The sequence below is a fragment of the Erinaceus europaeus genome, chromosome 6 (genome assembly GCF_950295315.1).
Source record: "Erinaceus europaeus chromosome 6, mEriEur2.1, whole genome shotgun sequence".
NCBI classification, from domain to species: domain Eukaryota; kingdom Metazoa; phylum Chordata; class Mammalia; order Eulipotyphla; family Erinaceidae; genus Erinaceus; species Erinaceus europaeus.
The window spans coordinates 62,072,312-62,099,055 of record NC_080167.1 but is presented as its reverse complement, the minus strand read 5'-3'; the positions used below and the strand labels follow the sequence as shown (position 1 = coordinate 62,099,055).

The 26,744-nt window shown below is 42.9% G+C and overlaps 1 protein-coding gene across 1 annotated transcript in view; it reads right to left on the bottom strand.

The window, feature by feature from the left end:
- MYO3A (myosin IIIA) overlaps positions 1-17,127 on the bottom strand; it is a 194,443-nt gene extending 177,316 nt beyond the window's left edge. The window contains exons 1-3 of the mRNA XM_060192328.1: positions 16,995-17,127; positions 15,873-15,953; positions 4,760-4,944 (exon numbers count right to left, since the gene is read on the bottom strand). Coding sequence (XP_060048311.1) covers positions 4,760-4,927 — 168 coding nt within the window. The 5' untranslated portion in view covers positions 4,928-4,944; positions 15,873-15,953; positions 16,995-17,127. The remainder of the gene's footprint in view (positions 1-4,759; positions 4,945-15,872; positions 15,954-16,994) is intronic.
- Between the last annotated feature and the right edge of the window lie 9,617 nt (positions 17,128-26,744).

The window sequence follows — 26,744 nt, the reverse complement described above, 5'->3', positions numbered from 1 at the left end:
GGAGAATTATCTCATGTGATTTTTCTTTCTCTATACCAGCTTTCTTTTGTTTAAATTTGTTTTATCTTTATTTATCTATTGGATAAATCCAGCCAGAAATCAAGAGGAAAGAGGTAGAGAGACACCTGCAGCACTGCTTCACCACTCACAAAGCTTTCCCTCTACAGGTGGAAACTGGGGGCTTGAACTTGGGTACTTGGGCACTGTAACATGTGCACTCAACCAGGTACATCCCCACCCGACCCCATGCCAGCTTTCTGTTGATGGCATTCAAAGTAAATTAAAACTCTCAGCAGTTTTACTCAGTAGGACTTTTTAAAAATTTCTTTATTGGGGAATTAATGGTTTACAGTCAACAGTAAAATACAATAATTTGTACATGTGTAACATTTCTCAGTTTTCCACATCTCCATTCAACACCCACTAGGTCCTCCTCTGCCATCATGTTCTAGGACCTGAGCCCTCCCCCCAGCCCCAGACTCTTTTACTGTGGTGCAATACACCAACTCCAGTCCAAATCCTGCTTAGTGTTTTCCCTCCTGATCTTGTTTTTCAACTTTTGTCTATGAGTGAGATCATCCCATATTCATCCTTCTCTTTCTGACTTATCTCATGTCATGTGATTCTTTCAAGCTCCACCCAAGATGAGATGAAGAAGGTGAATTCACCATTTTTAATAGCTGAGTAGTATTCCACTGTGTATATAGACCACAACTTTCTAAGCCATTGACCTGTTGTTGGACATCTGGGTTGCTCTCAGGTTTTGGCTATTTCAAATGGTGCTGCTATGAACATAGGTATACACAAAGAATCTTTATTTTGTCTCTTTGAAACACGGGCTATTTAGAAGAAATGAATTACATCATGGGGGGGGCAGGCAGTGGTGAACCAGGTTGAGTGCTCATGTTACAATGTGCTAGGACGTGGGTTCAAGCCCCTGGTTCCTACCTTCAGAGGGAAAGCTTTATAAGCAGTAAAGCAGGAGTCCCTCTATGTTGCTCCCTCTCTATCTTCCCATTTTCTTCTCAATTTCTCTTGGTCTCTATGCAATTAAAAAAAAATAGTCACAGGACAGGAAGATAGGAAAGCAGATAGACAGGAAGATAAGAAAGCCTTGTGATGTGTAAGGCCCTGGGATTGAGCTCAGAAACCACATGGACACCACAGAGACAGCTCCATGGTTGGTGGAATGGTGCTGTGGAGTCTCTCCATTCTCTCTGTCTCATTCTCCCACTCTCCTCTCTCTATCTCAACAACAAGCGATCAGAAATTATGCCAGGAAGGCAAGCCAGTGGTGTCCTGCATGGGCAAGGTTCATTCACTCACACAGCATTCAGTTTTTTTAAATTTAAAAAAAATTTTTTTATTTTATTAGAGACAGAGAGAAATTGAGAGGGAGGGAAAGGTGAGATAGAGAGGGAGAGAGACAGAGAGACACCTGCAGCCCTGCTTCACCACTCATGAAGCTTTCCCCCTGCAGGTAGGGACCAGGGGTGTGAAACTGGGTCGTTACGCATTGTAATGTATGCACTTAACCAAGTATGCCACTGCCTGGCCCCTAGCACTGAGTTTTTAAAAGGTCATATAAGGGGCTCCAGGTGATAGCATACCAGGTTAACTTCACATAGTGAGAAGCACAGGGACCAGCTCTAAGACCCCAGTTAGAATACCCAGCTCCCCAGACCTGCAGGGGGTCACTTCTCAAGCAGGGAGCAGGTCTGCAGGTGTCTATCTTTCTCTCTTCCTCTCTGTCTGTCCTTTCTCAGTTTCTCTCTGTCCTATCCAACAACAACAGCAGCAACAACAATAACAACAACATCAGCAACAATGGAAAAAAGATGGCCACCAGGAGCAGTGGATTCGTAGTGCAGGCACTGAGCTCCAGTGATAACCCTGAGGTAATAGATAAATAAACAATTAAAAAATTGAAAAAGTCATGTAAGAAGGGCCGGGTGGTGGTGCACTTGGCTGAGTGCACATGTTACAATGTGCAAAGATGCAGGTTCAAACCCCTGGTTCCCATTTTCAAGGAGAAAGCTTTGTGAGTGGTGAAGCAGTATTGCAGATGTCTCTCTGTCACTCTCCCTCTCTCTCACCCCTTTCCCTCTCAGTTTATGGCTTTATCTATCTAATAAATAAACAAAGATAATTTTTTAAATGTCATGTAAGCAGGGACCAGGCAGTGGTGCGCCCAGTTGAGGGTATATTACAATGTGCAAGGACTTGGGTTCAAGGCCCCCATATACATGGAGAAAGTTTCACAAGCAGTGAAGCAATGCTGTAGGTATCTCTCTCTCTCCCACACACACTTCCTCTCCCTTCCTTCTCTCTCTTTTTAAATTTTTTAAAATTATTGTTATTTACTGTATATACTGTCAGAAATCAAGAGGGAAGGGGAAGAAAGAAAGGGAGAGAGAAAGAGATACCTGCAGCCCTGCTTCACCACTCACAAAGCTTTCCCTCTACAGGTGGGGACCGGGGGCTGGAACATGGGTCCTTGTGCATTGTAACATGTGTACTCAACCAGGTTTGCCACCATCCAGTCCCTCTCCCTCCCCTCTCAATTTTTGTTTCTATTCAATAAATGAATAAATAAGAAAATATAATTGAAATGTCATATAAGCAATAAATTTCTACCATTCCCAAAATAAAACAGAAAAATTATGTATGGGTGGCATGTAGCCTTTAGTTAACTACAGGCCATTTGCCACAAGTACCATAGATTTCTATTCTGGAAAGAAAAATAACTAAATGCAAGATAACTTTGTTATATCTTTCGAAAATTACACATAGGAAGAATAGCTTAGAGGGGCACTAAATGACACAAAGTCTTCTCACATTGTGTTTACAGTGACAATGTCTACTTTGGTTTTGAGGCAGAATCATGAAGAAAGACAGAGCCATCAAGAATTTTAAAATTCTAATTTGAGAGGAAGAAACTCAAGTTGGGAGCGATTAGAAACACAGAACTAGTTAGTTAGTGTCAAATTAATAAGCACTAATCGATAAGTGTTAAGTCTAGGACCAGACTCTAAGTCTATCACACATTACCTTCCAATTCTATTCATTTCATCCCTTTTCGGGAGAGGAAATTACTAGCTCAAAAATCTATAACACTGAGATAGACCCCGTCTAATAAAATAGCCACTCCGTCACATGCTGGGCTGCAGTGAAATTAATTTTATTGAGATTCTAATCTCATGGTTATAGATCCTTTTTCAACTCGTGACATGATGGATGAAGAAGAACAAATAGTTCTTAGGGAAACATACATGCACTGTGAGAGAAGAAAGTAACGCAGAAACAAATTCCATACAGTAGTGACGAGATAATCCCTGCTTCACTAAAGTAATTGTGCAAAGCGGGAGCTATCAGGGCCTCCAGTATACCGAACAGGAGGAAGTCATGAAAGAAGGAGGGTGGCCACAGGCATTTGGAAGCATTGGTTCTTCTCATTAAGCAGTAGGGGGGAGAGAGAGAGAAAGAGATAGAGGGGGGGGGAGGGAGACTGACTATGGGGATGGATGACTGGCATCTGCCTGGAACCCTTTTCCTGTTGCCACCACAAACCCAAAAGGAAAAAACTGAGAGAGATGTAAGGTGTGTACAATAACGTTAGTACAGCTCAACTTGCCTCCCTTCCCTGAGGGAAAGTGGCAAGAAATTCCCCGGAACGGAAAGCAATTCAGCGTAAGATACAAGTGGGAATAGTACTCCTCATTGCTTGTCCCTCCAGTGCCACCTAATCTACTCCTTTTCCTTTTTCTTTCTTCTGTATGGCTGGGATCTAACACATGAAAAATTCTGCCATACCTGGGCCACTTTTCATTCAGAGAGACAGGCAGGACCTGGGTTCAAACCCCTGGTCCTCACCTGCAGGGAGAAAGCTTTGTGAGCGGCGAAGCATGGCTGCAGATGTCACTCTTTCTCTCTCTCTCTCTCTCTCTCTCTCTCTCTCTCTCTCCCTTTCTACCTCCCCCTTTCCTCTTGATATCTGGCTATCTCTAGCCAATGAATAAAGATAATAAAAAATTTAAAAAATATAGTATTAAGAAAAATTTTAAGCAACCCTAAAATGAATAGAGGCCCAGAGACCTTTTCCAATGTCCTTCAGTTAGTTAATGAAAGAGCTGTGAAGAGGACTAGACTCCCCCCATTTCATCGTGATGCCATCACTCTCACAAGAGTGGAATGAAACAGACAGCTTGCTTTCAGAAGGAGTTTAGAGGCCTTAACGGGGTTACATACTCAGACTGTCTGAGAGTTAAAAATTCTCCAAAAACACCAGCTCTTATTCCCAGACATCAGCATCCAATACACCAGAGATACGTGGATATGAGTGTACTTTCTCAGAAAGAATTTTGATTTTTGAAAACTATGTCTGCTTTGGCTTAAGAGCAATTCTGCCTGATGTTAAAATAAATACAAGAAGAAAAGTAGGTTAGGCCAGCCTGGCACTTTAGATGACTTCCAGAACTATGACACTATTCGTACAATTTTTTTTGTGAATTCTGAAATAATATTAAATCAACTTACAGGCTGCTAAGAGTTATATATTATATTCTTATTTCTATATATCTACTCATATACCAAGTATACATTAGGGTCTATTTTTTATGTTAACCATATCACTCAGAAAAATCTAATAAGCATATATATATATTAAAATATAGCTGATATTGTGACAAATACGTGGAATTAAGATGCTTTTTAACTGTTTTATATAGACAAAGAAAAAAAAAAAACCAATATGACTTACGTGAATAGGATCCAGAATTTTGACTGCTGCTTTTTGGCCATTTTTCTTATTTAACACTTTAAAAACTTTGCCATAAGTCCCTTTGCCAATCGTCTCAGTGATTTCCCAAGTGTCAGAAGGATCAGGAAAGTGATCGAAGATGATTGTCTTTCCAATTAATGGAAGCATCTCAAAAGTTTAAATCACTGGAAAGAAATAAGTACAGGGTTTCATCTACATCTGACTGGCGATCTGATGTGGCAATCTTATATCCCATGGGAAATCTCCTAATATTTTCACTCACAGATGGGAAATAAATAGCCAAGTCTGTTCAGAGCCATCAATTTTTTTTTATTTCTATTCTTTTTGAAAGCAAATATGTGTTTAGCAACCCTTTCAAAGCTGGGCTTTATTTCCACTTTTAATATAGCTCCACATTAATTGCTACTAATTCTTTTCTTTTTTGACACCTGCAGGCCTGCTTCACCACTGGTGAAGTGACCCCCCCCCCTGCAGGTGGGGAGCCGGGGGCTCAAACCTGGATCCTTGAGCAGGTCCCTGTGTTTTGTACTATGTGCGCTTAACCCCCGGTGATCCACCATCCTGTGCCAGCTACTAATTCTTTCCAGATTAAAAAACAAGGGCATATTTAAGTAATTTGAATTTGTCATTTTATACTCCTATGTTAATATAATGAATCAGTACTTTGGGAATGAACTTTAGAGATGATACAACTCAACTTCATCAAAGCAAATTCCACACTTTGAGATTCTATGCCAAATCTCACTGGAACTTCCCTTTCAGACCTTAGCTTCCACGGCAATGTCTTCAAAGGCAACCACTTTTCACTCCATGTGTGTGACATGCCCCGTCCCGTCCTTTACAGTCCTCTGGACCCACTCTTACCAAGCTCTCAACAAAGTTCTCTGTGCTGAAAGAATCAGAATAGAGTCAGCAAAGTCAAGTGACTTTACAAAGGAGATTTTGAGCATAATTTGAGGTAAGATTCCATATGGAGAAAGACGAGAGACACCTGCAGCCCTGCTTCACCACTCACAAAACGTTCCCCCTGCAGGAAAGCAGGGGCTTGAACCTGGGTCCTTGTGCTTTGTATCATGTGCACTCAACCAGGTGTGTCACTACCAGGCCTCTGGCTGATTTTCTTAAAGCTGACTGCAATTGTCTTGTGAGTACACACACATGCAAAAAAAAAAAAGTATCTCTTAATATGTAAGAATATGGCTGGGGAGGGGGAGGCAGTTCAAGCATCGCCGACGTGCAGGCTGAGGCACAGTGGGTTAAGCGCATGTGGCACAAAGCACAACAACCAGCGTAAGGATCCCGGTTCGAGCCTTGGGCTCCCCACCTGCAGGGGGGGGTCGTTGCACAAGCAGTGAAGCAGGTCTGCAGGTGTCTATCTTTCTCTCCCCCTCTCTGTCTCCCCCTCCTCTCTCCATTTCTCTCTGTCCTATCTAACAACAGTAACAGCAATAACAATAAGGGCAATAAAAGGGTAAAAATAGCCTCCAGGAGCAGTGGATTCATAGTGTGTCCCAGTGATAACCCTGGAGGCAAAAAAAAAAAAAAAAACCCAAAAACCCTCCATGACTGCTCATGACATCCACTTGTAGGCCCACACCTTGCCACTTCATCCCCACCACTAGCCTGATTCCTCAGTGTTTGCTTGTTTAGCTTTACCACCAGCATTGTAACTGGCACTTGGTACCTGCATAGCATTATGATTCCACCTCTAGGTGGCCTTCCTCTCCCCTTCTTTTCTTTTTTTTCTTTTTTCTGACATTAAGAAATGGAGAGGGGAGAGGGAGAGAAAGAGAGACATCTGCAAACACTGCTCCTTCACTCATGAAGCATAACCTCACCCCAACCCCGGAAGCAGAGACGGGTTTGAAGGCCGGTCCTTGCACATGGCAACATGCGCTGTCCATTCACTTCCTAACTTTTTAAAATTTATTATGAGTTTCTTCATTTTTTTTAAATTTATATTTTTGCCTCCAAGGTTATTGGTGGGACTCGGTACCTGCACTACGAATCCACTGCTCCTGGAGGCTATTTGTTCCCCTTTGTTGCCCTTGTTATCATCGTCATTATTATTGTTGTTGTTGGATAAGACAGAGAGAAATCGAAAGAGGAGGGGAAGTTGGGTGGGGGGAAGAAAGACACCTGCAGACCTGCTTCACTGCCTGTGAAGTGACCCTCCTGCAGGTGGGGAGCCGGGGCCTTGAACCAGGATCCTTCCCCTGTCCTTGGCTTTGCTCCACGTGCGCTTAACCCGCTGCGCTACCGCCTGACTCCCCTAATTTTCTAAAAACTATGTATTTTTATTTGATGGGGCAGAGAGAAATTGAGAAGGGGGAGAATAGAGAGGGAAAGAGATAGAGAGACACCTGCAGCCCTGCTTCACCACTCATGAAGCTTTCCCCCTGCAGATAGGGACCAGAAGTTCGAACCTGGGTCCTTGAGCACTGTAATGTGTGCGCTTAACCAGGTGTGCCACCTTCCGGTCACTAAAAATCCCTTTCTTAGTAAAGTTTTTCCTGACTAGCCTCAGAAAAGTAACCTCCCCTTCGTCTATTACTCCTCCACAGAATAGAATCCACAAAAGGGTGTGGAATGTTCTCTTGAAAATTGTTATCTGCAGTTTCCAGAAAGATGCTGAGCATTGTAGGAGGCAGCAGAACGTACTGGCTAGACTGTCAAATGCTGGTCTACTTGCTCATTCTTGTGTAGCTGGTTCACATCTCAATCTAGCAACACCTCACTTTGGGAGATTCACAGTAAATGTTTAAAATGCAGCTATCTATGGAGTGGGGGTGATGGCACACCGGGTTAAGCGCACATAGTATGAAGTACAAGCTACAAGGACCCATGCAAGGATCCCGGTTTAAGCCCCCGACTCCCCACCTGCAGGGGAGTCGCTTCACAAGTGGTGAAGCAGGTCTGCAAGTGTCTATCTATCTCTCTCCCTTCTCTATCTCTCCATCCTCTCTCAGTTTCTCTGTCCTATCCAATAAAAAAAATAAGAAAATGGCCTCCAGGAGCAGTGGAACAGTAGAATGCAGCTATTGAGTAAAGAATCAATATGGGAGGGGCAGATGGTGGCACACCTGGCTAAGCACACGTTACAATGCCCAAGGACCCGGGTTCAAACCCCCAGTCCCCACCTTCAGGTGGAAAGCTCTGCAAGTGGAGAATCAGTGCTGCAGATGTCTCTCTGTCTCTTTTCTCTCTATCACTCCCTTCACTCTCAACTTCTGGCTGTCTCTTGTCAAATAAATAAAGATGATAAATGATATAAAAAGAATCACTATGGTACTGCAAAGCCTAAGGTAATTTTTTAATGTAGGAAAGAAATGAGGGTGATGAATTGCTGAAGAGAACCTGAAAGTCTAAACAAAATGAAGCTCATATTCTGATTAACCCTTCTAAGGGCAGGCACATCGTTTAGCAAATGGCTTTGACTGTCAGCTACAAATTATACCACTGCATAATAACACACTTATGAATAGTTCTTAGAACATTTAATCTTTACAGAATCTGTGCCTCTACTCTGAAAAGCAAGGGGACAAAAAGGGGGTAATCAAGTAATAATCACCCACTTTAGTGATCCCATAATCAGTGACAAGATAAGTACTCCTCACACCCATCTCCTTGAGTCAAGGAAAGAAGCATTTCTGTTCCCCACGTACACAAGAAAGTTAGACCAAAGCTCCTCATTAAATCAGGGTAAATGCCTGAAGTAGGAGTTTTTATCCAGGAGAGTGAATTTCAATAGTAGTATTATCAGACATGATCTGAATGTCTGCTCTGTTGACTATTAGGGATTAACTATTGATCCTTAAATATACAGGCATAAGAACTCAATTTAAAGTGGTTAGCCTTCAAACCTGTGAAGAATTTTAGAGCCTGAAGGGATACAAAGATAGGTAGCTCAAAAAACAAAACAAAACAAAACAAAAAACACTAGTATAGCTACAGGCCCTTTGAAATATCACTAAAATATGCCTACTAGCTATCTGCAAAATGGAGGACTCCACCACCACCACTTCATTTGCACTATTCCAGCCTTTGGGTCCATGATTACTCAACAATTTGTTTGGCTTTGTATGTTAACTCTCTTTTCAGCCACCAGGTTCCAGATGCTAGCAGGATGCAACCAGACTTCCCCGGACAGCCAACCCTACCCATGTGCCTTGGAGCTCCATTTCCCCAGAGCCCTTCCCCACTAGGGAAAGAGAGAGACAGGTTGGGAGTATGGATCGACCTGTCAATGCCCATGTTCAGCGGGGAAGCAATGACAGAAGCCAGACCTTCCACCTTCTGCATCCCACAATGATTTTGGGTCCATACTCCCAGGGGTTAAAGAATAGGAAAGCTCTCAGGGGAGGGGATAGGATATGGAGGTCTGGTGGTGGGAATTGTGTGAAGTTGTACCCCTCTTAATCCTATGGTTTTGTCAATGTTTCCTTTTTATAAATAAATTTTTTTAAATAATAAAAAACAAAGATAGGTAGCTGATAGGGAGGTAAAAACATAACTATAATTTATTAGGAAAACTGATAGATAACAGAAATATGCATAAGACACTAGGAAGCTACCCAAGTAAAGAAAGAATTACTTCTATTCTTTAAAACTTGATTTATTTAATTTGATAGGACGGAGAGAAATTTAGTGGGAAGTGGGTTAGAAAGGGAGAGGGAGAGAAAAAGCGAGCGAGAGAGAGAGAGAGAGAGAGAGCACTGCTTCACTACTTGCAAAGCTTTTCCCCTGCAGGTGGGGACTGGGGGCTTGAACCTGGATCCTTATGCATGGAGACAAGTCTATGCAGCCAGGTGCACCACTGCCTGGCCCCAAAACAATTTTGAAGTCACCAGTAAATGACAAAGAAAACAAGCAATATTGGAGCAACTAAAGCATGTGAGAGACTTGGTCTAAAATATGATCTTCCCCGGAAAAGTTTCTCAGACAAGTATTTAAAGCAGAATGTTGTTATATCAGACAACATTATCAAATAATCATCAGAGGAAGAGAAAAACACCTGTACTGAGGAAACGGAATACACCTAGCTGGTTTTATAAGACACAGACAAAACTAGCAGGGAGACAAAACTAAGCCTACTATTGCTTTCACAAAAGCAAACATTAAGAAAATTTGAGAATTGGGATCAAAGCAAATCTTTTGACACCTAGCGACACCTTATCTACTATACAGCCACCTATTCCTTGAGAACAAAATGAAGTCACAATAAACAACATTCTTTTTTTATTTTTGCCTCCAGGGTTATCACTGGAGCTTGGTGCTGGCACTATGAATCCACTGCTCCTGGTGGCCATTTTTTCCATTTTATTGGATAGGACAGAGAGAAATGAGAGGGGATGGGGAGATAGAGAAAGCTATCAGGAGTCAGGTGGTAGCTCAGTGGGTTAAGCGCACTTGGCACAAAGCACAAGGACCAGCATAAGGATCCCAGTTCGAGCCCCTGGCTCCCCACCTGCAGGGGAGTTGCTTGACAGGCGCTAAAGCAGGTCTGCAGGTTGTCTATCTTTCTCTCCCCCTCTCTGTATTCGCCTCCTCTCTCCATTTCTCTTTGTCCTATCCAACAATGACAACATCAATAACAACAACAGTAATAACTACAACAATAAAGCAACAAGGGCAACAAAAGGGAATGAATAAATAAATGAAACTTCCCAGTGAATAGAGGGTTCAAAATAGTTATCATGAAGAAACTGAAATGAAATGCAAGAAAATGCAGAAAAGCACACCATTGAGGCCAAGACCAAAGTTAACCAGTAGAAGGTGAAAATTAAAGCTTCAAGAGCCAGGAGATAGCTCATCTGGTAGACTGCATGCCTTCCTACATGCTGGACCCTTGGTTCTAGTCATGACATCATAGGGGCACGCCATGGGCAGCAGTGAGGGAGGTCTATGGAAGGTGAGGTGGTGCTATGGTATTTCTCTTCTCTTTCTTTTTCTCCCTCCTCTTTGTCTTAACAAATAACGAACCAGGACTTGGAGTAGAGCATGCACATGACTCCCTGAGGAAACTCCATGGGTGGACAAACAGAACTCTGGTTCTCTCCGTTCTCGGTGACTTTGACCTGTACCTCCTCTTCCCTCTCTAAATGAAAAACTGGATCTAGGAGGCCACTCAGTGGTGTCACTCATGCATGAGGCTCTGTTATTATTCCTCAGTGTCACATAATGAAAGAAAGGAAGTAGGGGCAAAGAGGAAAAAGAAATGGAGGTGGGAAAGCAGATTGGGTTAAGGAGGCCACTCAGCAATATTATGTACGTATGAGGGCTATGCTGATACCCTGCCCGGCACTGAAAATGAAGCAAAAAAATTAAAGCTTTAATAAGAAACTGACAGAGATTCAGGATATGAAGAATTCAATAAAATCAAGATGGAGTCTTGACTGAAACTGTAAGGCCAAATATTGTAATCTAATTTTTTTTTTCAGTTGGAAGGAAAGATAAATAATGAAAGAAAAAAAGGAGAAATGAAGAAACATGAACAAACTATCTGAGTTCATCAGAAAAGCAAGATAAGAATATGTATCTTAGGGGCCGGGTTGCGGCGAAAAATGGTTGAACGCACATGTTACATTGCTCAGGGACCCTGGTTCAAGCCCCCTAGTCCCCACCTGCTGGGGAAAGCTTTTCGAGTGGTGAAGCAGTGCTGCAGATGTCTCTCTGTCTCTCTCCCTCTTTATAATCCCCCATCTCACTCTCAATTTCCGGCTGTCTCTATCCAATAAATAATAATAATAATAGAAATGTATCCTAGATGGTGGAAAGAGAACTGAGAGGTAAATGTAGAGGAAAACCTCCCAAACCTACAGAAGAAATTGAATATGCATGGCAAAATATCTGGCTGTTAAAACTCCAAAACACGCGAGTCGGGCGTTAGCACAGAGGGTTAAGTGCACGTGGCGCAAGCGCAAGGACTGGCGTATAGATCCCGGTTCAAGACCCGGGCTCCCCACTTGCAGGAGAGTCGCTTCACAGGCGGTGAAGCAGGTCTGCAGGTGTCTGTCTTTCTCTCCCCTTCTCTGTCTTCCCCTCCTTTCTCCATTTCTCTCTGTCCTATCCAACAACGACGACACCAATAACAACAATAATAATAACTACAACAATTTTTAAAAAGGGCAACAAAAGGGAAAATAATTTTTAAAAAACCTCCAAAACACAATTAGTTAAGTCATCAAGAGTCGAAGACAAAAATAGATTAATAAAGGCATCTGGGATATATATTTTTTAAAAAAGTAGTCCAGGAGGTGGCGCAGTGGGTAAAGCACTGGATTCTCGACCATGAGGTCCCAAGTTCAATCCCTGGCAGCACTTGTACCAGAGTGATATCTGGCTCTTTCTCTCTCTCTCACCTTTCTCATGAGAATAAATAAATTCTCAAGATCAACGTTAAGGAGATTATATCAGAGATTAAGAATATTGTAGAAGGATATATAACTTTCTATCGATAAACTAAAAGCCAAAATTAAGCATCTTCCTAGAAATAATATTACCAAAGAAATAAAACATATAGAAAAATTCAAATTTCTTTTTCTTAGAATGTTGGCATTCATGGAGAAACCTCTTATTATAACTCCCAATATTTAACTTTTGACTCAAATAATCTCTAAGAAGAGTATTTAACTCTACCCCCCCAAAAAAATAATTCTCTCCAAATACTGCATAATACTTTTGATACAATGATCAAATTTATCAGTAGAAAAAAAAAAGCTTAAGCCTAATTGAAGGGTAATTGTTCTATAAATGAACAAGAGCTCATTGTTCCTCTCTAATACCCACCAATGTTAATAAGTTTCATTGTTAACTTTTCCACAGTACTTGGCAGAGGACAGGATTTCTCAATGAAGCTGCAATTTGCCTGTGATACTTAGAATACATGAAGAAAATCACAGATGGCCTTTCCCCAGAATCAGACAATATTTGAATACTATGGCTCTCATTCTTGAAAATATTTACCACATATTTCCTATAGAAAATTACACAAGGATCCTTTCCTTGACACACTCACGCCAGTTTTTTCTTTTTCTTTCTTCCTTCCTCCCTTTCTCTCTCTTTCTTTCTTTCTTTCTTTCTTTCTTTCTTTCTTTCTTTCTTTCTTTCTATTTTATTGAATACGAAAGAGAGAAATTGAGAGGGGCAAGGGAAGTAGTAAGGGAGAGAGAAAGATAAACACCTGCAGACCTACTTCACTGTTCCTGAAGTTTCCCCTCTGCAGGTGGGGAGGGAGTGGGGCTTGAACCTGGGTCCTTGCACATGGCAATATATATGCTTAACCAGGTGTCCCACCACCCAGCCTCTGCTAAGCTGTTTCAATTACATCACATAAGGCTAAGACATTCCGGTCTGTGGTGGAACAGCCGTCCTCTAAGTCCTCCCCGAACTCTACATTTAGATACATCATGTTGTTTCCTTTGTTTATTTATTATGGGACTAAGACAGAAATCAAAAAGGAAGGTTGAGATAGAGAGAGAAAGACAAAGAGACACCTGCAGCACTACTTCACCACTTGTGAAGTGTCTCCCCAGCAGGTGGAGAGCAAGGGCCTGAACCCGGGGTGCTTGTGCATGGCATCGTGTGTCCACTGGTTTTAGAAATCTTATTACATATGAGAAAAAAAAGAGAACTTCCCAGTATAGAAAGAGAGAGAAATCAGAGCAGCATGCAGATACATATGACACTGAGGTGAGGGTTGAATGGACAACCTCAGGCAAAAGCAAGTCTGATGCTCAACTAGCTGAGCTATTTCTCCGCTGCCTCACTTGCTGACAGGTTCTTGGAGTCTGTGACTCTATATGAAAGGATGGAAAACCAAATAAAACTAGAAACTAGTAGATTTAAAAGAAAAGTTGTGTTCCTATGCCACCATTGTTTTTTAATTCTTTTAATTTTACCAGAGCACTGCTCAGCTCCAGTTTATGGTGGTGCAGGAAACTGAACTTGGGACTTTGGAGCCTCCAGCACCAAAGTCTTTTTGCATAACCATTGTGCTGCCCCCACACCTCAGGACCAAACTTGGAAAGCTAGACCCAAAACACTTCCATTTGTAAACTTCCTGCATTCATTCAAATTCTAAATGGGGACTGAGCCATTTATTCCAAGTTCAGGGTCATGGTGACAAAGTTCTAGGGGGCAACCTCCCCACAAAGCAGCCAGGATGATCTCAGCACAGAAACTAATAGGTAGCGTTGTTATTCTGCTAAAAAGTCCTTAAAAATCCACTGGTCTGGACCCTGGACTATCTGACCCTTTCTGACCTCAAGAATACCAGGTGCCTCCCGTGTGTGTAGTTTTAAATCCCTTGCGGGGGGGGGGGGGGGGGGGGGATAGATAGCATAATGGTTATGCAAAGAAATTCTCAGGCCTGAGGCTCTGAAGTCCCAGGTTCAATCCCCTGCACCACCATAAGTCATCATAGCTGAGAAGTGCTCCGGTAAAAACAAACAAAAAACTAATATATATATATATATATATATATATATATATATATATATATATATATATATATATATATATATACACATCCCTTGCGGCATTTCATACTCAACAGAAAAGCATTACTACAACCTCTACTTTAAACAAAGAAGGGCTAGAAAGAGAGCTGGATCCTAGAGTTTTCGGGGAGCTGTAAGGTGGTGTACCTGGTTAAGCACATATAGTACTAAGCACAAGGGCCTCGGTTCGGGACCTCAGCTCTGCACCTTCATGGGGGATGCTTCACAAGTGGAGAAGCAGGTCTACAGGTGTCTATCTTTCTCTCTCCCTTTCTTTTCTTTTTTTTCTTTTTTTATTATTTCTTTCCCTTTTGTTGCCCTTGTTGTTTTTTTGTTGTTGTAGTTATTATTGTTGTCGCTGTTGGGTAGGACAGAGAGAAATGGAGAGCGGAGGGGGAGACAGAGAGGGGAAGAGAAAGATAGACACCTGCAGACCTGCTTTACCTCCTGTGAAGGCACTCCCCTGCAGGTGGGGAGCCAGGGCTCAAACCCAGATCCCTAACCTGGATCCTTAAGCCAGTCCTTGAGCTTCACCCCACGTGCACTTAACCTGCTGAGCTACCACCTGACTCCCTCTCTCTCCCTTTCTACCTCCCTCTCCCCTCCTCTCTTAATTTCTCTCTGTCCTATCCAATAATAGAGAGAGAGCTTTTATAGTCATCATACAAGTAAACAATCATTATGCTAATTAATTCAAGAGAGAATTCAAGTCAAAATGGGTGAGAAGATGCTCTCCATCTTGAAGTTCCTAATTCTCCCTGTGTTTCCCGAGTGGTGAGGGAGGGTCAGCTGTGAATTAGTCTGAGAGTCTACTAAACATCTGGTCACTCTATCATGGAAAACTGAGTTTGTTTCCAATTACCAAGGGAAAGGAGTTTACTAACTACAATCTTTCAAAAGATCTTATCATGGGGTTGCAGGGGTGGGGGCTAGTTGAAAAACTAAATAAGTAAACTCTGTTTAAAACAAGTTGGAAGTAAATCGTTTAGAGCACTGACAGTAGACCCATTGTTAAAATCATCAATACTTAGGCATCAGTTTCTGTATACTAACTCCCATTCATATAGTCTAAGGTATCTTTATACTTTCAAACACTATTGATCAAACAATTGCAGCAACTAATGAACCTTCACATATTCTGAATTTGACAGATGAAAGTTATTCTTCACAGAACATTTGCATAAAAATTCAACAGCAAAGATAATAGTTGTAGAAGGAATTGGGGAGATAATGCTATTCTCCTGGTGTGAAACTTCCAGAATCTCTCCTAATAGAAAAAGCTAAGCTGGCACTAAAGTTCACCAAACTGAATCTCTTTATACTTTTTTTGCTCCTGACAACAATAATAAAAAGGACTAAGACAAATGAGAGCCATTTTTCACATGCTAGACACCACATCAATATATTATTCATAATGAACAAGTTATCTCTGAAAGCTCCTACATTTCTACATTTTCCCATTTTAAAACAATTATCTTTTATAACGCAATGAAAATCAATATGGCATGAATAACAGGCACCCTCATTTATCTGTCAAAACTTGGCATGGAGACCCTGGCAAATCCAGAAAACTTGTCCACTTTCTCACTTACCTTCAGCAAAGCTTGATGATACTGCATAGTAATGCTCAGACATCAAGAGAAAGTGTCCCAGCTTCAGCTGTGGCTCAGGGCCTGCAATACACAGCAAAAAAAAAAAAAAAAAAAAAAGCCTGAGTGACAATAAGCATCTGTGAAAGTACACTACAAGGGGGTCGGTTAGTAGCGCAGCGGGTTAAGCACACATGGCGCCAAGCTCAAGGACCAGCAAAAAGATCCAGGTTTGAGCCCCCGGCTCACCACCTACAGGGGTGTCGCTTCACAAGCGGTGAAGCAGGTCTGTAGGTGTCTTTCTCTCCCCCCTCTGTCTCCCCTCCTCTCTCCATCTCTCTGTCCTATCCAACAACATCAATGGCAACAATAACAATGGCAACAAAATGGGGAAAAAATGGCCACCAGGAGCAGTGGATTCATAGTGCAGGTACCGAGCCCAGGGGATTACCCTGGAGGCAATAAAATAAAATAAAATAAAATAAAATAAAATAAAATAAAATAAAATAAAATAAAATACAAACTGAGCTTCAGAGACTTTTGGACTGGTGTCGACTTTGGCTCTCGGGGGGCACATGTTAACATGTACAAGGACCCGGTTTCAAGCCCCTCTCTCTACCAGCACAGTGGAAGTGTCACAATCAGTGCGGCAGTGCTACAGATAGGAGTCTCTTTTTCTCCCCCCTTCTCTCAATTTTTCTGTCCTATCAAATTAAAAGATAATAATAATAAATATCTTGTTTAAAAGGAAATATTTGGACTGCCAAAATAAAAACAATACCCATTTTTTTTTTGGCTTATGGCCCATTACCAGCATATATATATATATATATATATATATGCTCTTGAAATAATTTATAAAATTGTTAAAGTTTCTGATAGGAAAATTGTTGCTAGGTGCCATGAGGGCAAAAGAAAGCCGTCGTCCGGGGGACAGGTTGCTGGGAGGAGTCCCTGGCTTCTCTCCCTTAGAGTCACACAAGTTCTAGTCAAAGTTTGGAGTTGCAGGGACCGCCGACCAACACCCCAGGATCCCCAACCTGCCTCACCCCAGTACTCCCAGGAAGCAGAAAGAGCTGTCCCCAGACGTGGGGTCCTCTCGGTGCCACCCCGACGGCCCCTCACCTGCCCACGGATCTCAGGGCCCGAGAGCGGGCGCCCAGGACGGCGACCAGCGACCGAGTCCCGGGCGCGCCCCCCAGGGCCCCGGCGAAGACGCGCGCTGCCCCGGCTCCGCCCGCCCCAAGCTCAGTGCGGACACCGCGCGGCCCGGCGCCTGCATCCGGAGAACAGGCGGGGCGGGGCGGGCGGAAGGTCGCAGGGAGGAGCGGCCGGGGGCGTAGGGTGCCAGCAGCGCCCTCCCACACCTGGCTGCAGCTGCACCAACCACACAGGGGGAAAAGGGGAGCACCCTCACCCCCGCCCAAGATACCGGGAACCAGCCCAGTTACTGGAGTCAAGTGTCCTCCTGGCAAAAGGCGATTGGTTCCCACCACCACCAGCAACTTTCTCCAAATGCTTGGAACATTTAGAGACCTTCATGCTACTGAAAATACTCATCAATTTAAGAAATCGTCCACCACCACCACCCCGCCCCAAAGAAAAGTCATCGCAAGAACTTGTGTCAGCCACCCAGCTGGTCCCCTGTGTCTCTGGACAAAGCAGCCTACAGGGACACTTGAGGGCCAGTTGGGCCTTCCTTCCCCCCCACCCCAGAAGGCAAGGCCTGATGAATCTCAGTAACCCAAGAGGCGCTATCACTCAAAATGTTCTCTACGTGACTAGAATTCTGGAACAGCAGTAATGCATCTGTTCTAAGACAAAAATATAATCATCTTTTTTTCTTTTCTAGCAGTATGTGGTGTCAAAAGAAAACAGATACATGAACTCCATAAACAAAAATGAACTTTTAGGGCGGGGTGGTGGCACACCTGGTTAAGTGCACATACTACAGTGTACAAGGACCCAGGTTCAAGCCCTTGGTCCCCACTTGAAGGCTTCATGAATGGTGAAGCAGGGCTGCAGGTAGGTATCTGTCTCTTTCCCTCTCTACCTCCTCTTCCCCTCTCAATTTCTCTCTATCTCTATCCAATAATAAATAAATAAAAAGATTTTTAAAATTAACTTTTTGCGGGGGAGTCAGGCTGTAGCGCAGCGGGTTAAGCGCAGGTGGCGCAAAGCACAAGGACCGGCATAAGGATCCCGGTTCGAACCCCGGCTCCCCACCTGCAGGGGAGTCGCTTCACAGGCGGTGAAGCAGGTCTGCAGGTGTCTATCTTTCTCTCCCCCTCTCTGTCTTCCCCTCCTCTCTCCATTTCTCTCTGTCCTATCCAACAACAACAACAACAATAATAGCTACAACAATAAAAACAACAAGGGCAACAAAAGGGAATAAATAAAATAAATAAAATAAAAATTAAAAAAAAAAAGATAATAAAAAAAAAATTAACTTTTTGCCCTGTCACCAAAGTGGCTACCAAACCAAAATGAAATGTTGATTTTTTTCAATTATGTACACATAAACTTAAATAATACAGTCGTACTTCAATTAAAAATAAGCTCTTTGAAAAATACATGACATCTAAAAACATGTCAAAAGGGCTTTCAACATATTCATGGTCACCTTATATAAAATGGTTTTGAAATCCAGAAATTAAATAAAATTTCTCATAGAAAATATCATACCAATACTGTCACTATATGAATATATTTAAATTTGTGTCCACCTGCATATTAGATGTCAGGCTCAGGCAAAAACTAGTTGTCATGGGCCCCTTGGAATATACCTAAAATAGACCTACTAGCTTTTTCCAAAATGGAGACCCCAAATCTCTATCCACAATATTCTAGGCGTTAGGTTCATGATTAGTCAACAATTTGTTCAGCTTTATATCTTAACTTCTTTTTCAGCCACCAGGCTTCAGATGCACAGGATCCCACCAATCTTAAGCCCCACCTACCTAGAGCCCCGCCCCACTACAGAAAGAGAGAGGCAGGCTGGGAATATGGATCGACTTGCCAACACCTATGTTCAGCAGGGAAGCAATTACAGAAGCCAGACCTTCCACCTTCTGCTACCCATAATGACGGTGGGTCCATGCTCCAAGAGGGTTAAAGAATAGGAAAGCTATTAGGGGAAGTGATGGGATATGGGGTTTTGGTGGTGGGAACTGTATGGAACTGTACCCCTCTTACCCTATGGTCTCGTTAGCATTTCCATTTTATAAATAAAAAATTGTTTTGTTTTCAATTTTTTATTTACAAAAAAGGAAATATTATTGGGAGTCCAGCGGTAGTGCAGAGGGTTAAGCACAGATGCTCAAAGCACAACAACCGGGTAAGGATCCTGGTTCCAGCCCCCAGCTCCCCACCTGCAGGGGAGTGAAGGGGTGAAGCAGGTCTGCAGGTGTCTGTCTTTCTCTCCCCCTGTCTTCCCCTCCTCTCTCCATTTCTCTCTGTCCTATCCAACAACGACGACAAGGAGAATAACTACAACAATAAAACAACAAGGACAACAAAACGGAATAAATAAATGTTAAAAAAATAATAATAAATTAAAAAATGAAAAAAAGGAAACATTAACTAAACCATAGGTTAAGAGGAGTACAAATTCACACAATTCCCACCACCAGAACTCCGTAGCCCATCCCCTCCCCTGATAGCTTTCCTATTCTTTATCCCTCTGGGAGTATGGACCCAAGGTCATTGTGGGATGCAGAAGGTAGAAGGTCTGGCTTCTGTAATTGCTTCCCCACTGAACATGGGCATTGACAGGTCGATCCATATTCCCAGCCTGTCTCTGTCTTTCTCTAGTGGGGAAGGGCTCTAGGGAAGCAGAGCTCCAGGATACATTGGTGGGGTTGGCTGTCCAGGGAAGTCTGGTTGGAATCATGCTAGCATCTGGAACCTGGTGGCTGAAAAGAGAGTTAACATACAAAGCCAAACAAATTGTTGAGCAGTCAGGGACCTAAAGGCTGGAATAGTGCAGATGAAGAGTTGGGGGGGTGGTCTCCATTTTGTAGATAGCTAGTAGGCATATTTTAGTTATATTCCAAAGGGCCTGTGGCTATACTAGTGTTTTGTTTTGTTTTTTTCTTTTTGCCTGAGCCTGAAATCTGATATGCAGGTGGATCCTAATTATTGTCTGGGGAGATGATATTATGGCTGGAAGGAGGATGAGAAGAGATGATGTTATGGCTAGAAGGCTGGATCAGGGAAGAGAGTAGCTTCCAAATATGGGAAAGGTATTTAAATGTTATTGACTGTGAACCCCATCAATTTGATGTGATCTGGGGCTCATATTTAGCTTAGGAGCTTATGTGACCTCTATATCCCTGTAGATCTGAGCTCACATTCTGTGGTTATAAGTAGGAATGTTCCAAGCTGCCCCAATATCAGGACCCATCTTCCACAGGTGTAGCATAGAGTATATTGTCCAGCCTCCCTTCGGAGGATGGAACGTTCTCTACCATTGTTGATCCAGGTTAAGGGCAAGGTCCTATGGGGGCCCACAAAGAGGTCTATTGTGTTGTTCCTTGTAGAGATGACAGGTAACAATGGAGAGATTTATTCGAGGTGTAGGCCCATCATGTCTGTTTGGGAATCTCAGGACTCCCTGATTAGGGCCTCAGCTGATGGGGTGGCCTGATAATGACTAAAGAGTCATCGTTAAACTATGCCAGTCTCTTGTCCTTATTCAGCTTTTGCAGTCCTTGCTTTGCTAAGGTTAGCTTTGGAGTGAGTGAAAGAACTGTAATAGGAAGTAGGTGAGGAGGGTATCTAAGCCTAAGTAGATGCCATTTCATTATGAACATTATACTGACTCACTGCAGACTATTGTGTACTTTTGCTCAGGTATATATTTTGAAAGATTGAGGATGAATTAGAGACAACTAAAAAAGTAAGAGATCTCAAAAAGAGCCCTTGTTGTTTTTTATTGTTGTAGTTATTTACTGTTGTTGTTATTGATGTCGTTGTTGCTAGATGGGACAGAAAGAAATGGAGAGAGGAGGGGTTAGACAGAGAGGGGGAGAGAAAGATAGACACCTGCAGACCTGCTTCACCGCCTGTGAAGCGACTCCCCTGCAGGTGGGGAGCCAGGAGCTCCAACCGGGATCCTTAATCCAGTCCTTGTGCTTTGTGCCACATGTACCTAACCCGCTGCACTGCCGCCGGACTCCCAGTTATAATGGCTTTATGATGCAGTGTCAGGGAATGAATTTGGAACCCTATGAATACATGATAGGCTTAGGGACCTCCCAGAATCATTTATTTTATCTTATTTTTCTTAATTTTATTTAGAGGCAGAGAAGAGATGGAGAGAAAGAAGAAAAACAGGATGGTAACAATCCACCATTTATGAAGAAAGCCCCCGCCTGCAACCCCATCCTGTCCATGATGCCACTAGGAGGTGTCAGGATTTGAACCCAATGTCTCATGCATGACAAAGAGTAAATTCTGCCAGGTCAGCTCTTTCCCAGCCCCTTCAATGATTTTTGAATCTGAAGATCCAAAAGTTTGAGAACCTTCTGATAACAATGCAGAAAACACTATCAAACTATAAATAATAATTTAGAGTATGGCACTAAGGGACCAGGTGATGGCACACCTGGTTGAACGCACATGTTACTGTGCACAGGGACCTAGGTTCAAGCCTCTGGTCCCCACCTGCAGGGGGAAAGCTTTGTGGGTGGTGAAGTAGTGCTGCAGGTGTCTCTCTGTCTCTCTCCCTACCTACCATCCCCTTCCCTCCCAATTTTTGGCTGTTTCTATCCAATAAATAAATAAAGATTTAAAAAATGAATATGGCACTAAAACAGGAACTCATCCATCCATTCATTGACAGCACAATCCCATTAACCTAAGATCATCAAGGGTAAAATTTGTCCCACAAAAATCAATGGACTTAACATTTCAATGGAATCTTCCCTCCAGAGAAACCAGAGAAACCACAAGGTCAAGTTTTGCTAGACTCGAAGCAGAACAGGACTGGAAGTAAGGGAGGAGGGGAGGCCAACATGAGGTATATACTACAAAATGAAACCAGGGTCCCCTTGAGTAAATGTGGAATTTGGTCAGTAGACACTCCTGGTCAGAAGCTCTCTGCCTGAATTTTAAGTTGATACTCCTCTCTATAGCAAACTGAGTGAGAACCTCCAAGCAAGAAGGATATGCTTCATTCTCATTAATATCCTTTAAAAAAAAAAAACAAACAAACTTCTGGGAGTCAGGCAGTAGCGCAATGGGTTAAGCACACAGGGAGTGAAGCGCAAGGTGCAGCGTAAGGATCCCGGTTCGAGTCCCCGGCTCCCCACCTGCAGTGAAGCAGGTTTGCAGGTGTCTATCTTTCTCTCCCCCTCTCTGTCTTTCCCTCCTCTCTCCATTTCTCTCTGTCCTATCCAGCAATGACGACATCAATAACAACAACAGTAAAAAACAAGGCAACAAAAGGGATAATAAATAAATAAATATTAAAAAAAAAACTTCTAATAGTCTCTGGTCTCAGTGATCAAGATTTTCTAAAGAGTAAGAGTGCAGTGTGGTTTGATGAAGAAGACAGTAGCTCTGACACATCCCAGCTGCAGTGTCACCTTCGAAGAAGCACGGCTCCCTGGCTTCCATCACGCTCATGATTAATCAGACAGATATTTTAATTTAGACTGAGCTATTTTTTTCTTCCTGAAGAGAAAAATGATTAAACCCACCCAAAGTACTTGAGAACTGTTATAGGAACTTTGCATAGGATACGACATCATAAAAAAGCAATATAGGAGGGAAGACTTATCAGTAAATGATTTTAGGACTGTTAGGTCCACTTGGTCACATCAGGCACAGGATAATAAGGATGAAAAAGCCTGCAAATAACTCACCAGGTAGAGCACATGTCTCATTGGGTTGGAGCTGGAGGACCATATGAGAACACACACAACAACCCGGAGTTTCTTGTGGATGGTGGGGCAGTACTGTGGTCTCTCTCTCTCTCTTTCTCTCTAAAATAAAGACTAGAAAATTGAAAGAACCACATAAATAAACAGGGACCACAATCTAGTTTGCCTAGATAGTGTGCTTACTTTATCATTAGCACAACCCAGGTGTGAGCACTGGAAGATGAGTCTCTGCTCCAGTGTTTTTTCTGCTCTACTTTTGTCTCTCTGTCTCTGTATCTCTCTGTTTCTTTATCTCTAATTGGAAAAACAAAGCAAAAAGAGAGAGAGAGAGAGACAGCACAGAGTGATAAAACCCACCAGTGATGACAAAAGGAGAAAGAAATCAAGTAAAAAAAATTTTTAAGAAGACACGAAAATTGCGTCAGGGAGGATAGTCAGTGTTGATATTATAAATGTACAAGACCCTGGGCTCATTCACCTGTCCTGCATAAAAAAAAAAAAAAAGATAAATTTCATTTAGAAATGTCAAACCAAAATCTAGATTACATTAAAATTAAGGTCTGTATGCCAGCCTGACTTCCCTGAGCAGATGACCTCACCAAATGTGTCCTGGAACCACACCTCACCAGAGTCCTACCTCACTAGAGAAAGATAGAAACAGGCTGGGGACATACAATGGATTTTCTCCCTCTCATATTAATTAACTAGTGATTTATATGTCTACATTTTGCTAGGAGTGTACATAAACACCATTCCCACCACCAAAAGACTGTGACCCATCCCTCCCACCCACTCCCACCCCCCCACTGGCCCAGGAAGCTGCATGTCTACCCCTAACCATAGGGTTTTTACTTTGGTGCCCTACTTTCAATTTAGCCAGATCCTGCTTTTAGTTTCCCTTTCAGATCTTCTTTCTCAACTTCTGTTGATGGGTGGGATCATCCCATACTCATCTTTATCTTTCTGACTTAGCTCACTTAACATAATTCCTTCTAGCTCTGTCCAAGATGGGTCAGAGAAGGTGGGTTCATTGTTCTTGATAGCTGCATAGTATTCCATTGTGTATATATACCACGGCTTTCTCAGCCACTCATCTGGTGTTGGGCACCTGGGTTGCTTCCAGGTTTTAGCTATTATGAATTGTGCTGCTATGAACATAGGAGTACACACCTCTTTTTGGTTGGGTGTTATGGAGTCCTTGGGGTATAACCCCAGGAGAGGAATTACTGGATCTCAAAGTTTTTCAAAACACAAACTGAATCTTTTTAATATATAGTCTGTGTACTTGATATGCGGACTCTCTCAAAAGCCTAGACCAAGTAGATCAGAAGCAACCAATAGCACAGCTATATACAAGATACTGGGTACTGTACAGCAAACCCTAACAAAAGGACTTTTCAAAGTTAACCCAATTACCAAATAATGTGATGATAACATTAACTATTGATTTGTCTTTTTGAACCCTAAGACAGCAGGAACCTCACATCTCTATTATAGAGCCCCTACTTCCCCCAGTCCTGGAACCCTTGGATAGGGCCCACTTTCCCGTATGCCTCTCCCAATCCATATCAAATAATATTGCATCAGCCAATCACAACCTAACCAACGCAACGATTGCCACCTCAACATGCTTCACTTCAGACTGTGTCCAGAGACTTCACGTGTGGAATGACAACCCTTCAGCTTCATTACTCGGGTGAGACCTTTCCTTTCATAGTATACTCTAATTTCATCTCAGGTGGTTCACTTTCTAACAAAGTCCCAAAACCTAGATATACACCAGTTTCTGTGAGAGAGAGCATATGTTTACACGTATCTATAAACTACTGCAAAATATATACCTGAAAGCAGAAGTACACTAGAGTTTGCAGTGAGTACCTCCCTAACACTTCCTCTCCACTATTCCAAGCTTTGAGTCCATGATTGCTCAACAATTTGTTTGGCTTCGTATGTTAACTCTCTTTTCAGTCACCAGGTTCCAGATGCCATCAGGATGCTGGCCAGGCTTCCCTGGATTGAAGACCCCACCAATGTGTCCTGGAGCTCCGCTTCCCCAGAGCTACGGAAGAAGGGCAAACGCTAGAAGAAGAAGAAGGGAAAGAGAGAGGCAGACTGGGAGTATGGACCGACCAGTCAACGCCCATGTTCAGCGGGGAAGCAATTACAGAAGCCAGACCTTCTACCTTCTGCAACCCACAATGACCCCGGGTCCATGCTCCCAGAGGGATGGAGAATGGGAAAGCTATCAGGGGAGGGGGTGGGATATGGAGATTGGGTGGTGGGAATTGTGTGGAGTTGTACCCCTCCTACCTTATAGTTTTGTTAATTAATCCTTTCTTAAATTAAAAAAAAAAAGAAAAAAAAAAGAAACAGGCTGGGGATATGGATCCACGTGTCAACACCCATGTCCAATGGAGAAGCAATTATAGAAGCCAGACTTTCTACCTTCTGCAGCCCATAAAGATCTTTGGTCCATACTCCCAAAGGGATAAAGAAATGGGAAGCTTCCAATGAGGGGAATGGATATGGAATGCTGATGGTGGGAATTGTATGGCATTGTACCCCTCTTATTCCACAGTCTTGTCGATCACTATTAAAAATAAAAGAGTTGAAAAATAAGAAAACACAAAGCAGAACTTAGACTGGGTTTGGTGTACTGCACCAAGGTAAAAGACGCTGCAGTGGTGGTAGAGGTGGTGGGGTTCAGGTCCTGGAACATGATGCCGGAGGAGGAGGATATAGAGGGGGTTGAACTATTATGTGGAAACCAAAGCAATGTTACACATATACAAACTATTATATTTTACTGTTGACTATAAACCATTAATTCCTCTATAAAGAAAAAAATTAATGTCTATAAGCTTCTGAATGGAACTTTTTTTTTTTTTGTCCCCAGAGCCTTATCAAACCAAGATAATTTTTTCCAGGTAAAAAGAGACTCAGAGGGGGCTGGGCAGTGGCACACCTGGTTAGGCACACATAGTACTAAGCACAAAGTCCTGCACACGGATCTGGGTTTGAGCCCCCATTCCCCACCTGCAGAAGGGATACTTCACAAGTGATGAAGCAGGTCTGCAGGCGTCTTTCTTTCTCTCTCCCTCTCTGTCTCCCCCTCCCTTCTCAATTTCTCTCTGTCCTATCCAGTAAAAATGGGGGGAAGGAGGAAAAAGTCTATAGCTTCCAGGAGCAGTGGATTCACAGTGCAGGCACCAAGCCCCAGTGACAACCTTGGAGGGAGGGAGGGAGGGAGGCAGAGAGAGAGAGAGAGAGAGAGAGAGAGAGAGAGAGAGAGAGGTGTTACAGCATCAAAACTTCCTGCAGTGATGTGGGGCCCAAACTCTAACCTGGGCAGTGCACATGACAAAGTCAGTCAATGCACTAACCAAGTGAGCTATCTTACTGGTCAGGAATCTTATTTGTATTGATATTACTATTAAGTGAAGCAATGGGGATTAATCAGGGTCTTGCATGTACACGATATTGCCCAACTGCTAGGCCTAAGTTTTTCTTTTTTCTTTTTCTTTTTTTTAATATTTATTTAATTTATTTATTCCCTTTTGTTGACCTTGTTGTTTTATTGTTGTAGTTATTATTGTTGTTGTCGTTGTTGGATAGGACAGAGAGAAATGGAGAGAGGAGGGGAAGACAGAGAGAGAGGGGGAGAGAAAGATAGACACCTGCAGACCTGCTTCACCGCCTGTGAAGCGACTCCCCTGCAGGTGGGGAGCCGGGGTTCGAACCGGGATCCTTATGCCGGTCCTTGTGCTTTGTGCCACCTGCGCTTAACCCGCTGCGCTACAGCCCGACTCCCTTTTCTTTTTTTATTTAGAGGGAGAGGTGGGGGAGAGAGAGAGAAAGAGAGAGAGATAGAAGAGGGACAACACAGCATGGCCCCACCGTCCCTGCAACTCCTCAGTTCCTACGTGGTGCCCGGGCTGGATTCCAAGTCCTTAGGGCCATGTGCTACTGGCTGACTAAGCTCCAGTTA